This window comes from Maniola jurtina, chromosome 20 (assembly GCF_905333055.1).
Source record: "Maniola jurtina chromosome 20, ilManJurt1.1, whole genome shotgun sequence".
In the NCBI taxonomy this organism is placed as follows: Eukaryota; Metazoa; Arthropoda; class Insecta; order Lepidoptera; family Nymphalidae; genus Maniola; species Maniola jurtina.
The window spans coordinates 4,900,882-4,920,720 of NC_060048.1; the positions used below are offsets into that span (position 1 = coordinate 4,900,882).

At 36.5% G+C, this 19,839-nt stretch overlaps 1 protein-coding gene across 6 annotated transcripts in view; it reads right to left on the minus strand.

The window, feature by feature from the left end:
* Positions 1–1,840: 1,840 nt before the first annotated feature.
* LOC123875875 (dystroglycan 1) overlaps positions 1,841–19,839 on the minus strand; it is a 125,373-nt gene continuing 107,374 nt past the window's right edge. For 3 of the 6 annotated variants that reach the window (XM_045921936.1, XM_045921933.1, XM_045921935.1), the window contains 11 exons: positions 17,026–17,307; positions 16,173–16,331; positions 14,725–15,006; positions 13,026–13,168; positions 12,340–12,480; positions 11,434–11,785; positions 10,220–10,444; positions 9,553–9,723; positions 8,998–9,236; positions 8,383–8,756; positions 1,841–6,652 (listed from right to left, as the gene is read on the minus strand). In XM_045921936.1, the coding sequence (XP_045777892.1) occupies positions 6,366–6,652; positions 8,383–8,756; positions 8,998–9,236; positions 9,553–9,723; positions 10,220–10,444; positions 11,434–11,785; positions 12,340–12,480; positions 13,026–13,168; positions 14,725–15,006; positions 16,173–16,331; positions 17,026–17,307 (2,655 nt within the window). In that variant the 3' untranslated portion in view covers positions 1,841–6,365. The remainder of the gene's footprint in view (positions 6,653–8,382; positions 8,757–8,997; positions 9,237–9,552; positions 9,724–10,219; positions 10,445–11,433; positions 11,786–12,339; positions 12,481–13,025; positions 13,169–14,724; positions 15,007–16,172; positions 16,332–17,025; positions 17,308–19,839) is intronic. The other 3 variants (XM_045921937.1, XM_045921939.1, XM_045921938.1) reach the window with 3 other exon arrangements.

A 19,839-nucleotide genomic window follows, 5' to 3' on the forward strand; every position in this document is an offset into this window, starting at 1 on the left:
CGTTATTTTCATTACGTAAGTCGGTGGGTAGGTTACGAACGACTGGTGATCTGAATTTGGCCTTTCCTTTTCCAACGTGCCTTGCAAGAAGCATGTTAAGCCAGTCACAGTTATTATCACCGATAAAATAAATAATAATTAACAGTACCTAGTAATCCGTAAGCCTTTACTGGAAAATATCTAAAGTTGGATACTTGATTTTCCTTGATTTTGGCCAAGGTCAGATCGCAGTCGCATTTTTAGAATAATTTGGTTGATTGGAAAAAAACGGTTCAAGTGCGAATCGTACATTAAATCTCAAACCCGTATCCTAAAAATTTTCAAGTTAACAGGGCTCTCTCCGTCATTTACTCCATACACACGTAGTTCCAATTTCATTTGAATAGCAATCAAAGTCCATGAAATTTTGCAGACATATTCTAGAAACTAATATCTGTGTCTGTGGCGTTTTAGATTTTTCTAAAAATATGTAGTTTTAGAATTACAGGGTCTCAATGATTTGTATGTAAATTTTTAAGACCGCGTAACTTTGAAACCGAATATTTTAACAGAAATCTGGAAAACCACAGGCATAGATAATAGTTTCTAAAATATGTCTGCAAAATTTCATGGACTTTGGTTGCTTAATATTCAAATGAAATTGGAACTACGTTTGTATGGAGCGAGTGACGGAGCGACCCCTCTTAGTGACGTACAGCGCCATCTTGATGTGATTAAAAGTGATCTAATTATTACTTGGTATTTTATAGGTATTTAGATATTTTTTCCAAGTCATACCTAGTAACCTACGTAATATTTACTTTGTCTATGTTTTTGTTTAATAAATTTTATAAAAAAAATATTTACCTACTGTAGTTTTCTTTGAACTATTTGTATATACTTTGTAGCTTTTGATTGCGACCTCGTCCACATGGATTGTCTATTTGTCCTTCAATATCCTACCGCATCGGAGCTATGAATTGACGTGATTTTTGTATAGATATAGTTAAGGTAATTTCCACACAGACGAAGTCGCGGGCATCAGCTAATCCTAATCCATATCCATACTAATATTATAAATGCGAAAGCATATCTGTCTGTCTGCTACCTTTTCACGGCCCAACAGTTTAATCGATTTTGATGAAAGGTACACAGTGATTAACTTGCATCCCAGGGAAGGACATAGGCTACGTTTTTTCCCTGAAAATCTAAAAAGTTTCCACTGGACTCTTAAGGCCCATCCATTTAACCGATTTTTAAGGTCTGTACCTTGTACTTTACTTCTGTAAGTAGCTTGCATCCCGGGGAAGGACATAGGCGACTTTTATTCCGGAAAATTTTTAGTTCCCACGGGATAAAAAAAAAAACTAAATCCACGCGGATGAAGTTGCGGGCATCTAGTACAAAATGAAATCCTTCCTGGTGATGACAACGATACCCGAATTTAGTAAACAAAGCTTAGGTAGGTATCTTTTTTGGCTTAAACGAACCTGTTACTTGTAGGGAAGAAATGAAAAAGCTCGCACTGATGAAGGTCCGTGGGACATACGATGATAGAAGTGAAGTAAGTATTTTCGCTTTTTCATTTTCCCCTATGAGTGAGTGAGATAGATACAGCTTTGCTTCTGCTGGGTGACATGGTTTTCTAAACATTTTTCATTATATTTTTTCTCAAATATCAGGTACCTAGTTACTACCTATCGATTTATGATTTCCTGCTGCGATTTTCGTATGCATTTATAGTTATCAAAATTTCTATGCATTGTGATTAAGCTGTCTTCCCGATTTGGTTTTAAAGATGTTTTTGAACACAGTTCAGTTTTTAAGGCGAAAGAGAACGAAAGACAAATAAAACAAAAAGATCACTAGACCATTTTATTAAATTAGAATAAAACTCAATAATTACATAAATTATTATGTGCGTGTTGATTGAACATAAAATAGCTGTCATAAACACAATACTATGAAATTATATTAACATGGTTCGGTTTTTGTGGACGCTGGTGCATATTCGGTTGTACACAAATCTTTGGATTGAAAAATCTAAAAATATAGTGTTATCCTTATCTGCGTTGTAAAAAGGATCGCATTATTTTACATCTCACAACTTAGGCCGTGGTATGTTACAAAGGCGTGACTTATGAAATGCACTATAGAGGTTTCTCTCACACTATTGACGCGAACACGCGCGTGTGAGCAAGTCCACTATATTGTGGCGCGACATGGCCTTTGAGATTTGTGTACAACCAAATTAGTACCACTATTAAGTACAACTACCAAGAAATAAAGATGTAATAATAAAATTAAAGAAACATTCAGCTGTCCTATAAAATTGTATAAGGCTAAAAAGATCTATAAATGCAAAAATTCTAAATGAGTAAGTATACAATAGAAAAAAATACATCCAAAGAAAATGTTATTTTATAGCTCATTTCGTTTAAAAGTCCCTATCGTTTACATAAATTGATTATTCTTACTGCTATGGTAATAATTAGACAAGTACAAAATGATACTTTATTCTTAAAAAATATCTATTCGTAGCCTAAAACTAAAGTCAGTTGTATAACACAATGTTATATTATCATTACAATGTACACGCCAGCTAATTGAATAATCCTTAACAACCCACGATTTACAAAATGTGTGTAGCGTGCAAGCGTTTTTTATTTATTTACTGGTTAAAAGAGTCGGCTCAGGAACAAGGCACATTGTGGGTGAAGCGAAGCGGCGCGACGCGTCTTTTCTAATATTACGCTGGGTGCTAAACATAATCTCCGCTACCTAATAAACATTTAGTGACCAACAAATTAAAAAAAAATCGAAATCATTCGAAGCATGTCGCTTCATTTTTGATGAACATTTAGCTTCACACAAATTTGCATATAGGAACATAGTGGAAATAGTTTGGTTTACTTTGTAAGAAAAGACGCGTCGCGCCGCTTCAACTGCCCTGCAATATGCCTGGAGCCTTACGGCAAACCTTCACAGTTGCTACCACATATACATTTTTATAGGTATCTACTGAATCATTCAATAAATCCTAATTAATCGTAATTTTCGATTATTTTGTTGAATTGTTAGGTACTTAAACCTTTAGGAAAACGAATTAGATAATAAAAGGCTTTTGTATTTTATTTTTATTTTTTATAAACTTTTAGGCTGATTCTATGCTTCTGAAGACCTGTAATAACTGTATAGATACAGTAGCAACTGTGGCCATTTGCCTTTGCATAAGAAATACTCTTACACCTTTAACATACCAACGTCATCGCACGCGGTAGGCCTTTAAGCCATAGGCATAAAGGCATTAATCGTTTTGCGACCGCGTCTAAATACGTCAGTGTGCTAAAAGCGTTACACATAACACAAAACTCCAAAACGGAGCTTATAAAGCCTTAAAGTGAAAGGCAAAACGTCGTCTCATCAACAGAGATAAAAACGTGTGCTCAAGTCTTTGTTCACAATCTCTCTACATCATGTGTTTCTACTGTTACATACACACACATACATAGCTTATAACATTTTGTGTATGGAAGAACTACGCTAGAGGCTAATGTTACATTTTCGATATGTTCTTTTAAATTACTTTATTACATAACAATGTTTCGAAAAATGGCACGAATTTAGCCAACACTTTAAAGAACTGTTTATTTGGTCTAGCCTTACTTATGTAGCATTGTTATTGTTGCATAATTAGGTAAAATCGATTGAAATAAGAGTATCTTGTGCCCAAATACAACGTATTTTTTTTTTAGTTTAGTTAGTTTTTTTAAAAGAATATTAGCCATTTTAATCATGACTAACATTCCCCTTTCCCCTCCAATTAAGTGTAAAGCTTGTGCCAGGAGTGGGTACGACAATAGTACAATGGGTGGGGTTTGAACCGCCGACCTTTCGGAATTCAGTCCGCTCCTCAACCAATGAGCTATCGAGGCTCTAAACTTAAGAAACTTAAAAACGTCCCAAACGCTATTTAAGTGACTGCTTTTTGACATAAATGTTAAAATGAATTTAAAATGTCACAAATCATACTCTTTCAAGACAGATAACCTAAATTCGATCGTCAGTAATCAGTGATCTGAGACACACATAATTAGTAATTTTAACACCTTATATTTAAAAAAAAACTAACTATACAAGATAACTTGTTTTTTAGATAATTGTGTTAAACATAAAATACATTGTTTACGAACTAAAACACTCTTATTTTAATCGACTATAATACGTTTCGTTAATCCATAAACATACTTATCAGTTTGAATGGCAGTCGAATACAATTTATTCATAACATTTAGTAATATTGTTTTAGCGCACTTTCAGCAAATTTTACTTTTATATGGAAAATTGTTTTAGGTACTTTCTCCCGATTTATATTAACCACTGTTTCAGTTCAGATACCAATTGTAATACTTGTAAAATGATGTCTAAAGAGCTAATGTAACATTACCTATCCCAACAATAACATCCTAGTAATATACTGAAGTACTCGATTCGATTAATCTCTTATATCAAGACCATAACCGTACACAAAGTACTTTCTACGCTTCAAAACTTATACTACAAGAAATTCGTAGTCACTTTTAATTGTGCACAATTCCTTTTTAGTCGATATGAGGTTCGTTTACGTTACCTTAATTTTACAATTTTTTCGTATGTAATAAATGCATTTTTTTTATTAAACTCCTTCCCTTAAATGCTCGTAAAAATAACTTAACTGATCAAAATAATCGAATTAATGAATAAATCGAATAGCTGAAAACGAATGAGTCGACTAGTTTCCTTATAGACAAATTTAAGATATAATTTGTTTGCCCGTTTTGGCAGTTTTTGGTAGCTAGACGTAACCGAAAGCTTTGTGAAGATTGTGGTGATTCTAGGTTCTTACTGGCTAGAAATAAATTTCTTGACCTAGTATCTGTATAGGCAGCATCTGCTAGACTATAATGTGATTTTTTTAAAGAGATCAGTAAGAACCAGAAAGCATTTACTGCTTGCTAAAGATAGGATACTTTTCTGAACAGTACAAAATGAGTTGCGTCGATTTATTGTCAGTAACGATGCGTTCAATGCCCAGACTAGATGTTATAAAACTATGTAACATGTTACAAAATATGGTATTATAATTTTAGTCTAGTATAATTTTAGGGGGTGATATATGTTCACGCCCCCCCAGATCAAAATTGTTTCAACTCAAAAATATTTTTTCAGAAAATAATAAAACTGATTTTTTTAATCTACAGGATATATCAAAATTATAAGAAAAGATTAAGAAGAAATTATTCTGCCTTAAATATTATAAAAGCTTAGTTACTTCAGTTTTCACGTGCAGATAATCGAGTCAGGAATCAGATACAAAGGTTAATCAAAAGGCAAAGTTTTTGAGTTGAAACAGTTTTGATCTAGGGGCAATATGGTATATAGTAACAACAATGTAGATAATACAACAAAAGTTTTATAACATGTTCTGCTAAAAGATTTGTATGTAAATCTTTGGGTTGAGCCGTTGTGTGACGAGCAGACATAGGAACGGACATAATATATACGGACAGGTCAAACACACAACCCTCTTGGGCGCACCGCAGTCGGGTAAAAATAGTCGTTTAAGCTTTCAGCTACGTCTATCTTAACGCGCACACCTGCAGAGCGGAGTGGAGTCGATACGTAGCGTCTTTTTATAAAAACTCAAACTAAGCTTTGTAATGTGTTTGAAATAAAATGGAAAGTCAATGACATCTACTGTCATCCTGTCACTTGAAAATTACGTTTGCAAAGAAAATGCTTTGCATACGTACCGATTTTTTTCTAACTTAATTGAGTACTACAAAAGCTACCAAAAATATATTGAATCATATTTTCAGCTACTTAGACGTCATCGAAAAGTCACTCCAATTATTTTTCATTCCTATTTTAGTATTAGAGCCGTTGAATTAAATGTATAGAACGGCTGTTTCGAACAAAACGACACTGACATATACGAAGTACATATTATAAGTCGTTAGTTAAAACGCAGTATATTAACTTTGGCATGAAGCGGCGATGCTTTTTGAATCTTCTCAAATCACGTAAATAGGTCTAACAACTTGGGAGTAATCGGTAGTAATACAAATGCACATTTATGCTTATAATTTCGTATATGAGAACAACTAAGTATAGGTATTATTTACTGAAACTTTCCTGAAAGTATGTGGATTATATGTTACTGAAAATACACCTTTAAAATTTTTATTAGTTTCCGAGATGATCGCGAACATACGTAGGCGCGGGTCGAATACAGAATCTCCTTTTAGTCTGTTAAAACAAAACGCTGCGCCACTCCACTACGCAGGTGTGCGTCGAGCATAACGCGTAAACGGGTTTTCTATACTAAAAAAGAAGCTTAGGCAGTTTTATGGCGGGACGTACGGAGGGGGTTTTCTGTATGTGGGCGTGGCTTTGGGGCGCGGCGGGGTGCGGGAGGCGGCGAAGGGCGGTGGGGGGCGGTAGGGCGCGTCGTCCCCCTGTCGGTAGTCGGGGGCGGGAGGCAGCAGGGGCGGCTTCTCTTCCCGCATGATGACGGGGCTCTTGTCCGCCGGCTCGGCGTCCGCTCTTTCCTCCAACTCGTCTTGGAAAATGACGGGGATTCCTTTCGACCGGAACGCTTGACGTTCCTCTTCGTCTCCAACGCTCATTTTACCTGTTTTTGTTAAAAAAAAATTATTAAAATTATTGTTGAATAAATGCATAATTTAAAGTACCTATTAAAGAGTCTCCCAATAAGAATTGCCTGTATTGTTAATTTAAAAAAAACTTGGGTATTTGTTTATGTAATTTGTTGTAGACTACTTCTAAGGACAGCGCACGTTTGGAACCCTCGTACCTTTAGTTCTAAGTTTACTTAATAATATCCCCATTACAGTCAATCAACAACAGCTGATAACAATCAAAAGTCTACCTACAGTACAATCAAAATATTATGTAGGTACTTCAGTGGTATTTATTTTGAATCAAAGACTATGACTTTAATTTTGATATGCAAACGTTGTTTAAATCATTTTAATTAAAATTCTATTTCTGTGATCATTGGATTTATCTGATGAAACTAACGTAATTTAATAACAAACATTACTTATTAAAGAATTGAACAGCTTGTTGATGTAAAAAAGGCTAGAGAGTCTTTTGAAATCAAGTAAAAGCAATGATGGAGTTATTAGGTAGATAGGTATTGGAGCGGGCCCACCTGGAAAATGCCTATGCAACTCTTGCCTTGAAGGCTTGGCTGTTTATCTCTACCAGTCGGTATGCTTAAGACATTTTTTACATATTATACAAGAAATTCTTAATGAAAGACTCTATTCTACGGTATTTAGCGCTTACCAAGGAATAGTACACTAATCGATAAAATGTGCAGGTGTTAATAGTATATTTCATAGAATAAACATATAGAAAAGTGCACTTGGTATTGTTTTTAAGCGAACATCACATTCTATAAGAGCGAAATCTAATGCTATAAAATGATTAGGTATACTAAGTAAATTCAGGTGCTATAATAAAATTAATATCTAATCACCTTTTTCGTGTCAAGAATTCGCATCCGCTATAGTTAAAATACTTTAGTTATTAATGAACAATTAATAATATTCGACATAATAAGTTAATTAACTATCTAAATTGTTGGTCTTTACTAATTAGTAAATACTGATGTTATGAGATAAATACATTAATAGAAAAAAATATGAGCTAGTTCAAATAATCAGGTAAAATATTTACTACATTAAAGTATATATTTGTATCATATGATTGTTCTACATACAGACATTGTAATTTACCCACGCATTTACTAAGTCCTAATTATTTTACTGTTTAAAGTTTCAAAAATACCATCTATTGCGCCTTGGACAAATAAGATTAATATTGATCCTAAGATTAGGTATTGTTGCCGTACCCAAGAATCACAAGTATGGACGAGAAAAAGACAGAATTTTTTCGTCTCGTTCACGTCAATACGACAACACGTCTATGGACTTGAAAAATGACATTAGTGTGTTCAAGTATGAGATTTTACATCTCACTAACGTTGATAGAATTAGAAGTGTAAAATAGACTTAAATGCCCTTGATTTAAAGTCAAAAATTAAGAATCATCTACTATCATTTCGCAACGTTTCCGCTTGGAGCGTTGGCTGTTGCTGTATTGACAAATTTGAGGTTTAAAACATGGCAGTTAAAGTCCTTTTTACTTTAACACTAGTGTTTCAATACTCGAATTCTATCAACATTGGTGAGATGTAGTCTTAAACTGCCTATAGAGCTTAGAAAACCTCTTTTTAATGCAATAATAATTCCCAAAACCATAATAATTATGCTATTTAGGTAACTAACTGTAGAAGAAAACTGTGGAAGTAACTGTAAAAGAAGTGTAACTTACCAGTGCGCCGTCTTCTATACAGCACGCACGCAATGATGCCCGCTACTACGATCATACAAACGATCACAATGGCCGGGATCACGAACGTCACCAAATAATCCGAATACTCCGGACTGGCGTTCGTTGCCCTATTCTGTAGGTTTGGACCCGGTGGAGGTGGCACCATTGACTTAGGAATTTTAGTGTTCTGTTCTGCACATAACCCAAGAGGGATTAGACGGATCGACATAACTTTCAGGTCTTTGTCGAAAACTTGGTCGACGTGTTCCTTGAGATTGCCTCCGACAGAGCCTCTTTCGTCGACGATTATCATTCTTCGGAGCTCCTCGATTTCACGTTTGGGACACCTGTCCATTGGTAGACTTGTGTTGTACCTGAAATTGATTATTTGATTTGTCATTATCAAACTTCCGAACATGATCTCTTAACTATGGGTATGGGGTACAAAGACGTATGACTATAGAAACAAATACATTACAATCAGGTGATGATTCTCCTTTCTAAATATTTTTTTTTATTCTCCTTTCGCTCAATAAGAGGCTATTTTGTGGTTTTTTTTTTGTGGGTGCTTGCAATTGATATATAGTTATCTAGAAAAGACCTTGTTAAACTTACCAAATGATCGTCGTAGGGTTGTCAGATATGCTCTCTATCCTGATATTGTCGGTTTCCTCCTGGCCGAACAGGGCGGCGAGTTTCTCGACAACCTTTCGTTTATTGGCAGCGCTGTCAGCGAGGTTGGGCGACGGGTCCATTGTCATCTGGAACTCCACAGTGGGACGGATGGTGGGCGCCTTAGCAACTTCCACTATGAGGCTGTCGTAGGCGCTCTTTTTGGTGGAATCTTCAGCGATCTGTAATGCAAGCGGAGTCATTTCAGCAAACCTCAAAAGTCTTCCTTTCTTGTGATACAATCAATCATTTTGAAAACATTTCCAGCGAAGCAGTGGGCACTGGTACCCGAAAAGGAAGAACTTTCAAGTTCCTTAACAGGAGGGGTTCCTAGGATTTTTTTAATGGCTTTTATCTAGTCTGGTGAAGGCTTCGATAAAGGCACCCTAAAGGCAAAACATTGCAATAGAACAGGTCTATTGATTATATTATTGCCTTACAGGTTAGGATGTTTCAATCCAATACCACATCATTTGCTATAACGTCTAGCTGACTTACCAGCTGATATTCCACGCTTCCCTGGTCACTCGGCGAGGGCACGCCGTAGAACTCTTGGTTGCGAGCGTCAAACTGCAACCAGTTGTCGGGAGGGATCTCTGAACGATCACTGAAGCGGAGCGAGAGCCGCAAGTGGCGGGTGTTACCGTCTTCTGGATCGTAGAACGTATCCTGAAATTTAGACAAATATTTTAGACAAGTAGAAAAGTTGAAAACTAAAACCCGACTGTGATCGTCTTAATAAACGCTGAAATATTATAGTAAAATAGTATTTCTGTCTCTTGGTATATTATAATGTTGTAGTACATTTATATTTATGAACTCAGAATTTTTTCCTCTGTCATTTGACATCCTACTTGATACAATAGCAAAAAAAAAAATTTGGAGACCCCCACTTTTTTTTAATGTAACATCCGTTAGGTCATTTTTTTCGTATAAAATGTAACCTATGTCACCCGGACCTTCACAACGAATCAATTGACATCTCATTCATCGAAATCCGCTCAGTAGTTTAGGCGCTACAGTGGAACATACAGAATTTGGATACATACATACATAGACTGCTAAAATCACAAGCCTTCCTCTTGGCTTTGTCGCAGTCGGGTAAAAAGTGGTCATAGAATTAGAAGTATACTGTACACTAATCTAACTAAGGTCTATGTCTTACCTTAGGTACTTTATAGACCAGCAGGTGTCCGACCGTAGCGGTGACGTGGTCGACTTGGTTGCGCGAGACGGGCGGGTAGGTGTCGGGCGCCGTTGTCGGGACGATAGGCAGGCCCAAGCATTGCTCGGTTCCGTGCCATTTCACTTCAGTTATTTTGAGTTCGGGCCACATCGCGCGAGCTAAACCAGCAGATGGACTGCCTCGTTCTGTATCTGATTCCATGATCTGAAATTAATGGATTATAATATTTTTAACCGACTTCAAAAAAGGAGGTTCTCAATTCGTCGGAATCTTTTTTTGTGTAAGAATTTTTGAAGCGAAGCTTTTAGCGAAATGGGCATAATTCAACTACGCTGGAAGAGGTATGCCATACAAAATAACAATTATTATTTTTTGTGTCGATACAAAGCGCCTCACCAAACGTAACGATAATTAAAATTGACAGTTCGTGTCAAATGGTCTTCATTTTGACACTATGTTGACAGATGTCACTAACATTTAGTTCCGATTACGCTCACATTATGGTCACTGCTGCTATCAGCAGCGTCAAAAAGACGAAAATCAAGTTGCTCCAAAACCAAATCGGCAATCGCAGAACGTTGTGAACCTTTTGGGGCTTTGAGTGCTCGTATTTGTCAGTCAACGGAGTTGTCGAATTGCTTAAACAGTTGAACTACTTGATGAACTGGTGGTTGATGGTGAAGCCGCTTTTATATGTTGCTGCTCTATGCTTTAGTTTTGCTACATTTTTGGGTAGTTTTAGGTAATCGAAGAAAAAGGGTGAAAAACAGAGTAATTAACTAAAAAATACAGTAACATATTTGCCAAACTACGGCGCTGTCGTACTGCTTGAGCAGTTTGAACTGAATGACGAACTGATAGTTGATGGTGCGTCCGCTTTTATGTTGCTGCACTGTACTTTTGGAGCCGGAAAGTCCTTGAGTGGAGACCGACCGCGTTTAAGCAAGCGTAGTGTAGGACGCCCTCTAGCACGATGGACCGACGATATAAAGCGGCTGGCGGGAAGTGGCTGGATGAGGAAGGCTGAGGACCGGGTGTGGTAGCGCTCTTTAGGGAAGTCCTATGTCCAACTGTGGACGTCCACAGGCTGATGATGATGATGATGATGACTATACTTTTGTAGCTGCTCTGTATTGCTCTGTTTCAGTACTGTAGTTGAATAATATTACACGAAGAAAGCAAATGTTACTAACCTTCATAAGCCTGTTGATATCATCAATAGGGCACTCGGAATCCTTCGGCAACGTATCATTGGTCCAAACGAACTCGCCCATATCACCATTTTGCGTGGCGTTTAGCACGATCAAATGGTCCATGTCCGTATCTCGGAAGAGGTTGACGATGCCTTCTAAAGCCCGTATTTGCCAGTCAACGGCGCTGTCGTACTGCTTGAGCAGTTTGAACTGCATGATGAACTGGTGGTTGATGGTGCGTCCGCTCTTGTGTTGCTGCACTGTGATGTCGAGGGGCCCTCGAGCGACGAGTCCTTCGCTATCCTGCGCTTCTACTATGAAGTTCCAGCGAGACACGTGCGCTTCTAAGGGCCTGAATAAAATACAAATACATATCATTTATTTGCACGATTCCAGGTGCAATAATGCTGTTAGTGTTATTAAAGGCCCATTCACACCAAGCACGTACACGTAACACGTGCGTAGTGACTCGCGTAAACCCCTAACACACCGGGTTACGCATACTTCCACGCTTTACACAAGCGGTGTGCCATGTTTTATACAGTTCGAGTGATGATGCAGCCTAAGATGGAGAACACTTGCCTAAAAGATGACTATTCACTCTTGACTACAGTTAAAATACGACGTGTGGTGGATTTGGACCAAACTTTCAATTAATCATTTTAGTCAAAATCGACCTCAATTAGAACGTAAATACTATGAAGTAAATCAAATAACACAAACATGATGAAATAATTAAAAACGATTTCTGACCACCTCAAAAAGATCTATTTGGTAACATTAAATGACTCAGAACTAAATATTTTTTCTCTGAAAATCGTGACATCATGAGTACCTAGTAATGTCATCATCAGGAGCACTTAAAAAACGCTGAATAATTAAATAAGGCAATTCGAGTAAACTTACAATCCATAGACTTCTCGTTCAGATGGAAGGAACTGTATCCAAGAGTTCTTACTGAGTGGTACGTTTTCTGCTTCATACATCGTGAACGTGAGATTACTGCCCTCCTCAGGGTCCGTGAACAGATCAGCCGGGATAATGTATCTGAAAAGATTATTCAATTTATTACTTCAGTTTACTGAGTTTGTCTGATGGCTGACGTTGGAATGTAGAATTCCTACAGATTCTAATGATAAGATTTTTTTAGATTTTAAGATTTTTTGGTAATACTAACTTATTTTGAAAAGCACTAGCACAGTCTCAAAAACTTTATGAATATTTTATACAAAGTAATTTTTCTGCGTTTGTTACAAGGTATTTCTGGACTTGACACTAAACTCTAACGACCATATCAAAATTACCAAAATTTTTCGTGAATCGAAACAAAATAACGTCAAAGTAAAATGGACCTAATGACTCTTGATTTAAAGTCAACAATTCAGTACCACTGATTTTAATTTCGGAATGTTTCCGCTTGGAGCGCTGACTGTAAATATATGTAGCAAACTTGAGCATTAAATCAAGGTTCGAAGGGAAGGAGTGTTTCGACTCTCAAATACTATCAACGTTGCTGAGAAGTAAAATCTTATAATCTTATAAAAGTATAATCTATACTGAGCGTACTGGACAAAGTTCATCTCAATAGTCACCTGAAAGCATTGCCTGCTGTGATGGCAAGTTTCCTCATATGGTGTTTGAGCGTTGGCGGCTGGTTGACTGGAATCGGGAACGGCACGGTCTCGGTCGTACGTCCGAATATCGTGCTCGATCGCTCCGTCGATGGCATAGTCTCCTAAAATACCATGTTGTTTCACTTTGAAGAACATTTTTATTGATAGATATCTGTTATTGTTAAATATCTGATATTGTGTCTAATTCTGTAGTACACAATCTATACACTAAACTAAAATGACAGGCCCAAATGTATTGCTATCTCTTTCATAGTGCTCCTCGTAGAAAAGGATAGCACTAGATTTGAACGTGTCAATTTAGTTTAGAGATAGTGTACAACATAATTGGCCACATTTAATGTTATAGATGCTGTCAGGTAAAAAGACATCTAGACGACTGTGGAGGGGATATTTCTGCCCATAGCTGTACAGTTACTGTATTTTTCCTATATGAATTAAAAGGTCGGCTGACAAACCCATAGCATTGCAAAACAGATACCCTTGCCATTGCGCCACACTTCGCGCCATCAAATAGGCCGATAAATTTACTCACTGCGCAGGTTTCAGCTCAGAGTTCTTTCTACCTGACGTCTACTTCATCAATTTACTACTACAAAGACAATTTTTCAATACATTTAATGTGATCGCATATCGCAGGCAAGGTATTTTTTTTTTATTTACTATAGGCAAGCGCTTGACCACAATTACACCTGATGTAAAGTCATCTAAGATGGGACGCGCTTACCTAGAAGGTGCCTACTGTAGTTCAAATGACGATGTCATTGGATGAATGCTGTAACTTCTAAAATCTATAGCAAATGAATCACATAAATTATATTTTTGTTGAGATAGTGTGGTGCAGATATTTTAGTTTACTATGCGAGATTAATTAAAAGTGCCTAATAGTTGTATATCTAAATTGCATCTACTGTAGTTGTTTGAGTTATATTAAAATGTGATTTCCAACTAATTCCAAACCATGAAACGCCGTTAAATTAATAATGAAGTTAAGAAATGATAGCACACCAGCACTCAATGTAAGGAATATTTACACTTGAAATACTTACAATTTTTCATTTCTTGGTCATTAAATTGACATTGGGGCTAATTTGGTTGCACACAATTTCTATAAATCAAATTGATAGATCTAAATATAAAGCTATCCCTTTCACAATGTTCCCTGCGGAAAAGGACAGCATTGCTTATTGACCTATCAATTTACTTTAGTTTAAGTGATTGTTTAATAGCGCTTTTATTTTTGTAACCTTCTCTTTCGCACATTTGAACATTTTCAATAGTTCAATAGTTTCAAGTCTCACTCAGTGTATTTTAAAATGTGGTCCAGGTCTAGTCCTTGACAGTAAATAACGGTAATTTTAGACACATTATTTTTATCATCAAGTGTTTGATAGAGAAAAATTACGAGAAAACCTCATCAATTTTACTGTATCAAAAACTTGCTAAAACTATACCGAGGCAAAGTATACTACTAGGCCTTTTACAATCACGGAATATATCAGGATGTGCGAGAGAGAGGGATGCGAACATGAAAGCGTTCTTAGAACCAAACAAATTAGCACCATTAGCTATATTGAAAGTCAAAATGTGTTTCGATATTTTGTAAAAGTTTTGACTTTTGTACATCAGATGCATGCAGTAAAACCAATTTTTCACAGACCTGCTTGGTTACCTCTTGCGTAGTAACCTCAGGTGTTTGCGTAGTGGTTGGGATGGTTGTCGGTGTCGTGACAATTGTCGTGGGCGGCGTCGGCGTCGTCGTCGTCGTGGACGTCGTGGTCGTCGTGGACGTGGTCTCCGTTGTCGTGGGCGCGGGCGTGGTCGTGGTAGACGTGGACGTGGACATTGGCACGGTAACGGTTTCTTCGGTCGGCGCCGGCGACGTCGGAGTTTCGGACGACATCGGCGTTAGTTCGTTGGACTCTTTGATTACTATGGTATGCTGAAAGTGCCATGCGGACGCTCACAACGTGATGTGATTTGCGGACGTAAAGACAACTTTGCTTCATCAGCTTAATTTTTTCATGTGTTTATGGCAATTAATTGTACAAAACGTTTTGCTCAGAAAGAGAAGCGTTGCTGCAAAACTATGAAGCCCTAGCATCAAAGTTATGATAATCACATTGCGATTATCACAATCGTTGTCATCGACTGAATTTGTGACTCTTGCTATAACTACGCTATTTAGCAGCTGATCAGAATCGATTGCAATCAACACTTTGTAGCTGTCAAACTTTAGGGCTTTGCAGTCTTAACACCAAAGTCTGATAGCTATAAACTGATGATATCAATCACTCTGGGCATTGGTTTCTTGCTATAGGCTAAAATTCATAGCTGTAGCAAGAATTCCATAAACAATGCCAACAATTGCGAATATCACAGCGATAACTACAACTTTCGTGCTAGCCATTAAGGTATATATAATACTTTCATGAATCCGATCAGTTTACTGTTGTCTTTATGTCCAAAAGATTAGTCAAATGTATATACAGATTAAAAAGTGACTTTGAATGGGCGTCCGTTTCTATACTACCCCAATGTTAAGAAAATCCACTTCCACACAAGACAGATAAATTAGTGTAAGATCAAACATCTACAAAATGTGAGTTAGATTCAGTGATATTAAATTTAAGAGTCTTTAGTCTTTACACATGGCGACATTATCACGCGCAGGTACCTAGCGTTTCAAACTGCATTGAATACCTATACATAGTTAAGGTACCTAGAGATTTGCTCTATTTTTGACGATCGATCGACATATTGTGTGATCAAACCAAATTGAGTAAATGTGTAAGCAACAGGCGATAGACATTGCATTTTTTGTCGATCGTCACTGCCGATCGATAAACCAATGATGTGATTTTAACCTTGATATTTATCGATCGTTAACATACGACAGTAATGATGGATAAAACGAGAAATCTGTAAGAAGCTGACAATAGACCCTATTGATCGTCAAAAATCGAGCAAATCTGGGTATAGAAACCTTTAAATAGACTAGTAATCATCGCACTTGCAGTGCGTATTGATTGCATTTGATGCGCTTTACCTGCACGTGAAAATATCACCGTGTGCGAAGACACCAAGCGTAATTTCTATGGGACTTACCGGTTCAGGTTCAATTGTAGTAATTTCTTCAGGGACTATAATTATCGGGGAGTGTTCTTCGAGCCTTCTAGGATCAACTGCTATTGGCTCTTTGAGGATGTTCACGTTGGTCGCTTCAGACGCAGACTCTGAGTATGCTGTGATCTTCACTTTGTGTTCCTGTTTAAAAAGTATCAAAATCAATCAAATAGTTAACAGCAAAAGAATTCAAAATTTGCGTTAAAAATGAAATCTACTGTGTCTAAGAAAACTTGGGTATTTTACCAAATTGGTTTTTTTGCTGGTAACTAATACATCTAGCTATATTTAGGCAAAATGCAATGTTCGATTTTAATTAGGTACATTCATGAAATCATACCAAAAACTATTGATGGCTAGCATATCTAAAATCTATAATAATGAAACACTAGGAACGACATTGTTATGTTACTTAGTAAGTCAATATCACAAACATTCGCTGTAAGTAATCACTTGAGCAATAGATAAATTTCTGCGAGCTGATATATGGGCCATTTTTGTGGGATTGGTACCTACAAGAGCAGTTTTAGTGCCATAGGCCTAGTAAGATCAGATCTCCTAGCAGGAAACTTAATTGGGATTATGGCATATCGCAATTGTTATTATTAGTGGTACTAGGAGAGCATTAGCCAACCGAAGGACTTTTGACCAGAGTTTTATGGCTTTCATTTTGGAGATGCAGAAATTTATCTAAATAACACACACTTTAGACGTGCAAAGTTAAAAACACTTTGTAAAGAACAAACCACCACACAACTACGCAATCAGTTAACACCAAAAAAATTGGACACGAAAAGCATGCAAAGGAAAGTCTGGAGACCAGGTTCCGACAAACCTCAGTGGTATACGTATTAGTGGCGGAGTCGGGAGTGGTCTCGACGCCCGGTTCCTCTGTGGAAAGCGTCGCGGCTGTCGTAGGGGGAGCGGAGTTGGAGGGGCTCGGGTCGGGGGGGCTGGGGGGTTGTGTCGGGGGGGTGTCGGGGACGGTGGGTGTTTGGGTCGTCGGCGGCGAGTCGGTGGGCTCGGTCTGAAACGTGTCGGTGGTGGTGTGTGGCGCGAAGTCGGGCTGGCCGTGGTGGTGGCGGTGTGGGTGCGGGGGGTTGGGGGGCTCTTCCACCTGCCGCCGCGCGGTACACACTACGTTAGTACTGCCACCCATTTTTATTTTTTATACTAGCAATGTTATTTTTACAAAAAAGTTCAAGAACCGGTAAATTCTTATGCGATAGGCTTTAATTGTGTGAAAGAAACTCACACATAATTATTACAAGTAATAATAATCATTTATGCTCTAAGAACCTGCATTGTTTCTCTTAGCTCATCGCATAAGAACTTATTGTTGTATTTAGCTATTTGAGATCCAATTTTTGAAAACTGTTGAAATGATAACATTGCTAATATCTAGATTAACCCATTTTTAGTGCTCGCATATTGGATTACTCAAAATATGAATGAACAAGAGGTGTTGATAATGAGATGTGTGCTTTTCTTAATATAAGTAGGAAACAGAATTAATGCCAATTTTAAGTAGGTACCCATAATAATACTGCAAAATGAGGTTGATTTTGAAGTAAATGTTAAAAGGTATAGTAGGTATTCCTATACTTGTAAAGTATATGACTGAATGCTTCCCCATGAAAGAATCAAAATTGCTTGTAGTTTTGGCGTTGAATAATTGACTTATAGTAGGGATTAAGGTCAAGACATATTGCGGCAAAGTAAAAGCGATGCGACGCATCTTTTCAAAAATATTACACAATAAAATTAAACTTTATCTCTACTGTAATGATCATAATAATAAATTATGTTCATTTTTTTTAATTATTCATGTTTTCATTCAGACGCGTCCCTCACTAATTTATTTAGAGAGACGCGTGAAAACTGCGAATGGAAGCATCGACTTACGTTTTTGCGACTTATTTCCATTTTGCTTTCAAACTAATTATTATTATATTACATGGTAAAGATGAAGTTTAGTTTTGTAATATTTTAGAAAAGACACGTCGCTTTGCTTCTGCTCTGCGGTAATATGCTTTGAGCCTAGAAGGAAACACCTAGTTAATAACTTAAGAGTTGGTAGTCCATTCGTTGGTAACATTCCATGCAGTGGTTCCCGACAGTTTATTATTGTCTACAACAAGGCCGTGTCTACCTTGGGTGCACGATCTTCATTCCACATACATTTTAATGTTATTAACATTTTATTGCAAACTTCCGACATATTATTATTATTCATATATATATATATTCTTGCGTTTAACTGAGAATAACTATTTTACGCCGGCTTGATGCACTAACTTGAAAAATGAAACAATTTGATAAAAAATGAAAGAACTAGACAGTAGATACTAGGTATGTTTATATCTCCCACGTAAGTTGTGGCTGTAAATTTAGTGTCGGACGTTTTTAAAATAAAATAATAATGTCTATTTTTATCTATTTTACTTTCAAATTAAAATAAAAAATGCCAAAAATACAATTTTCAAAGTACTTATGGGATGCATAATGTTTTTTTTTCGAAAGAGGATGGCGTTTTTTATGTTTTAGAACGCTCTGTTCAAAAATTCCAATTTTGGAGATACCACAACTTCATGGGAGGTATTCATCTGTGGAACTAGCTATGCATAATAAAAATCGTTGAATACTTTCATACCTATAATCAAACCTACGAAACTTAATGATAAAGGCAACTAACTATACAGCCTGCGCTGCTAAAACGCTGTAACTTTAAAATGAATAGATAAAATTAAATAAATCAAAACAAGTAACTCTTGTATCTAATAGTTGAAATGTAAAGATGCACAGAAAAAGTTGTAAGTACATGAAGCCGGCGTAACGTTAGAACAACAATATTTTGAACATAGCTGTAACTGCTATAAATCTGTTAATAAAATTATTTTCTTTCACCTCCTTTATTATTCATTGGAAACCACTTTAGGAATATTAGAATTACATAAAATATACTTAAAATATACAGCATATTATGAGTTTTGATAAATATAACATAATCTATGTTACCAACCAATTTTATATGCGAAGGTCTTTTCCAATGTAAAAATTCTTACATTATTTTCTTATTATTATGATATGATGAATGATATTCCAATGAATAAATGAAATGGGGGATAAAAAAACATAGTACAGTCTGATATGCACTTTTTAACTAAAGACTATGCTATGCATGACCATAATATTATGTTTGTATGGTAGGTTTAATGGGGATTTAAGGTATGAGTATGTCAAAAACAGCATCAACTTCACACTTGATTCACCATGATATCATCTATTCAGTTTTGGTGCAGTCTGATTGTATTCCATAAATTCTAGAATTCACTTCCTTTAAAAAAACCGGTCAGTTGAAATCTAGTAACTTACAGCAGGATATTTCTTTTTATGAAATGACCACGAGCATAACATACAATTTCATTAGAATTAAACCTTATCAGGCTGCATTAAGGTACAAAATTGTATAGCGAAAAACTTTGTAATTTTTTTTTTAAATTAAACAACCGTTTATGTGCGGGTCTAGACACTTCCTTGAACTTATGGACGGTTTTCGACATACGAGTTTATTTATACCCATTCTTGTTGCTTAAATATAAAATAATACCTATGAAAGTAGACGTCTTAATAATAATTCATGTTCAAT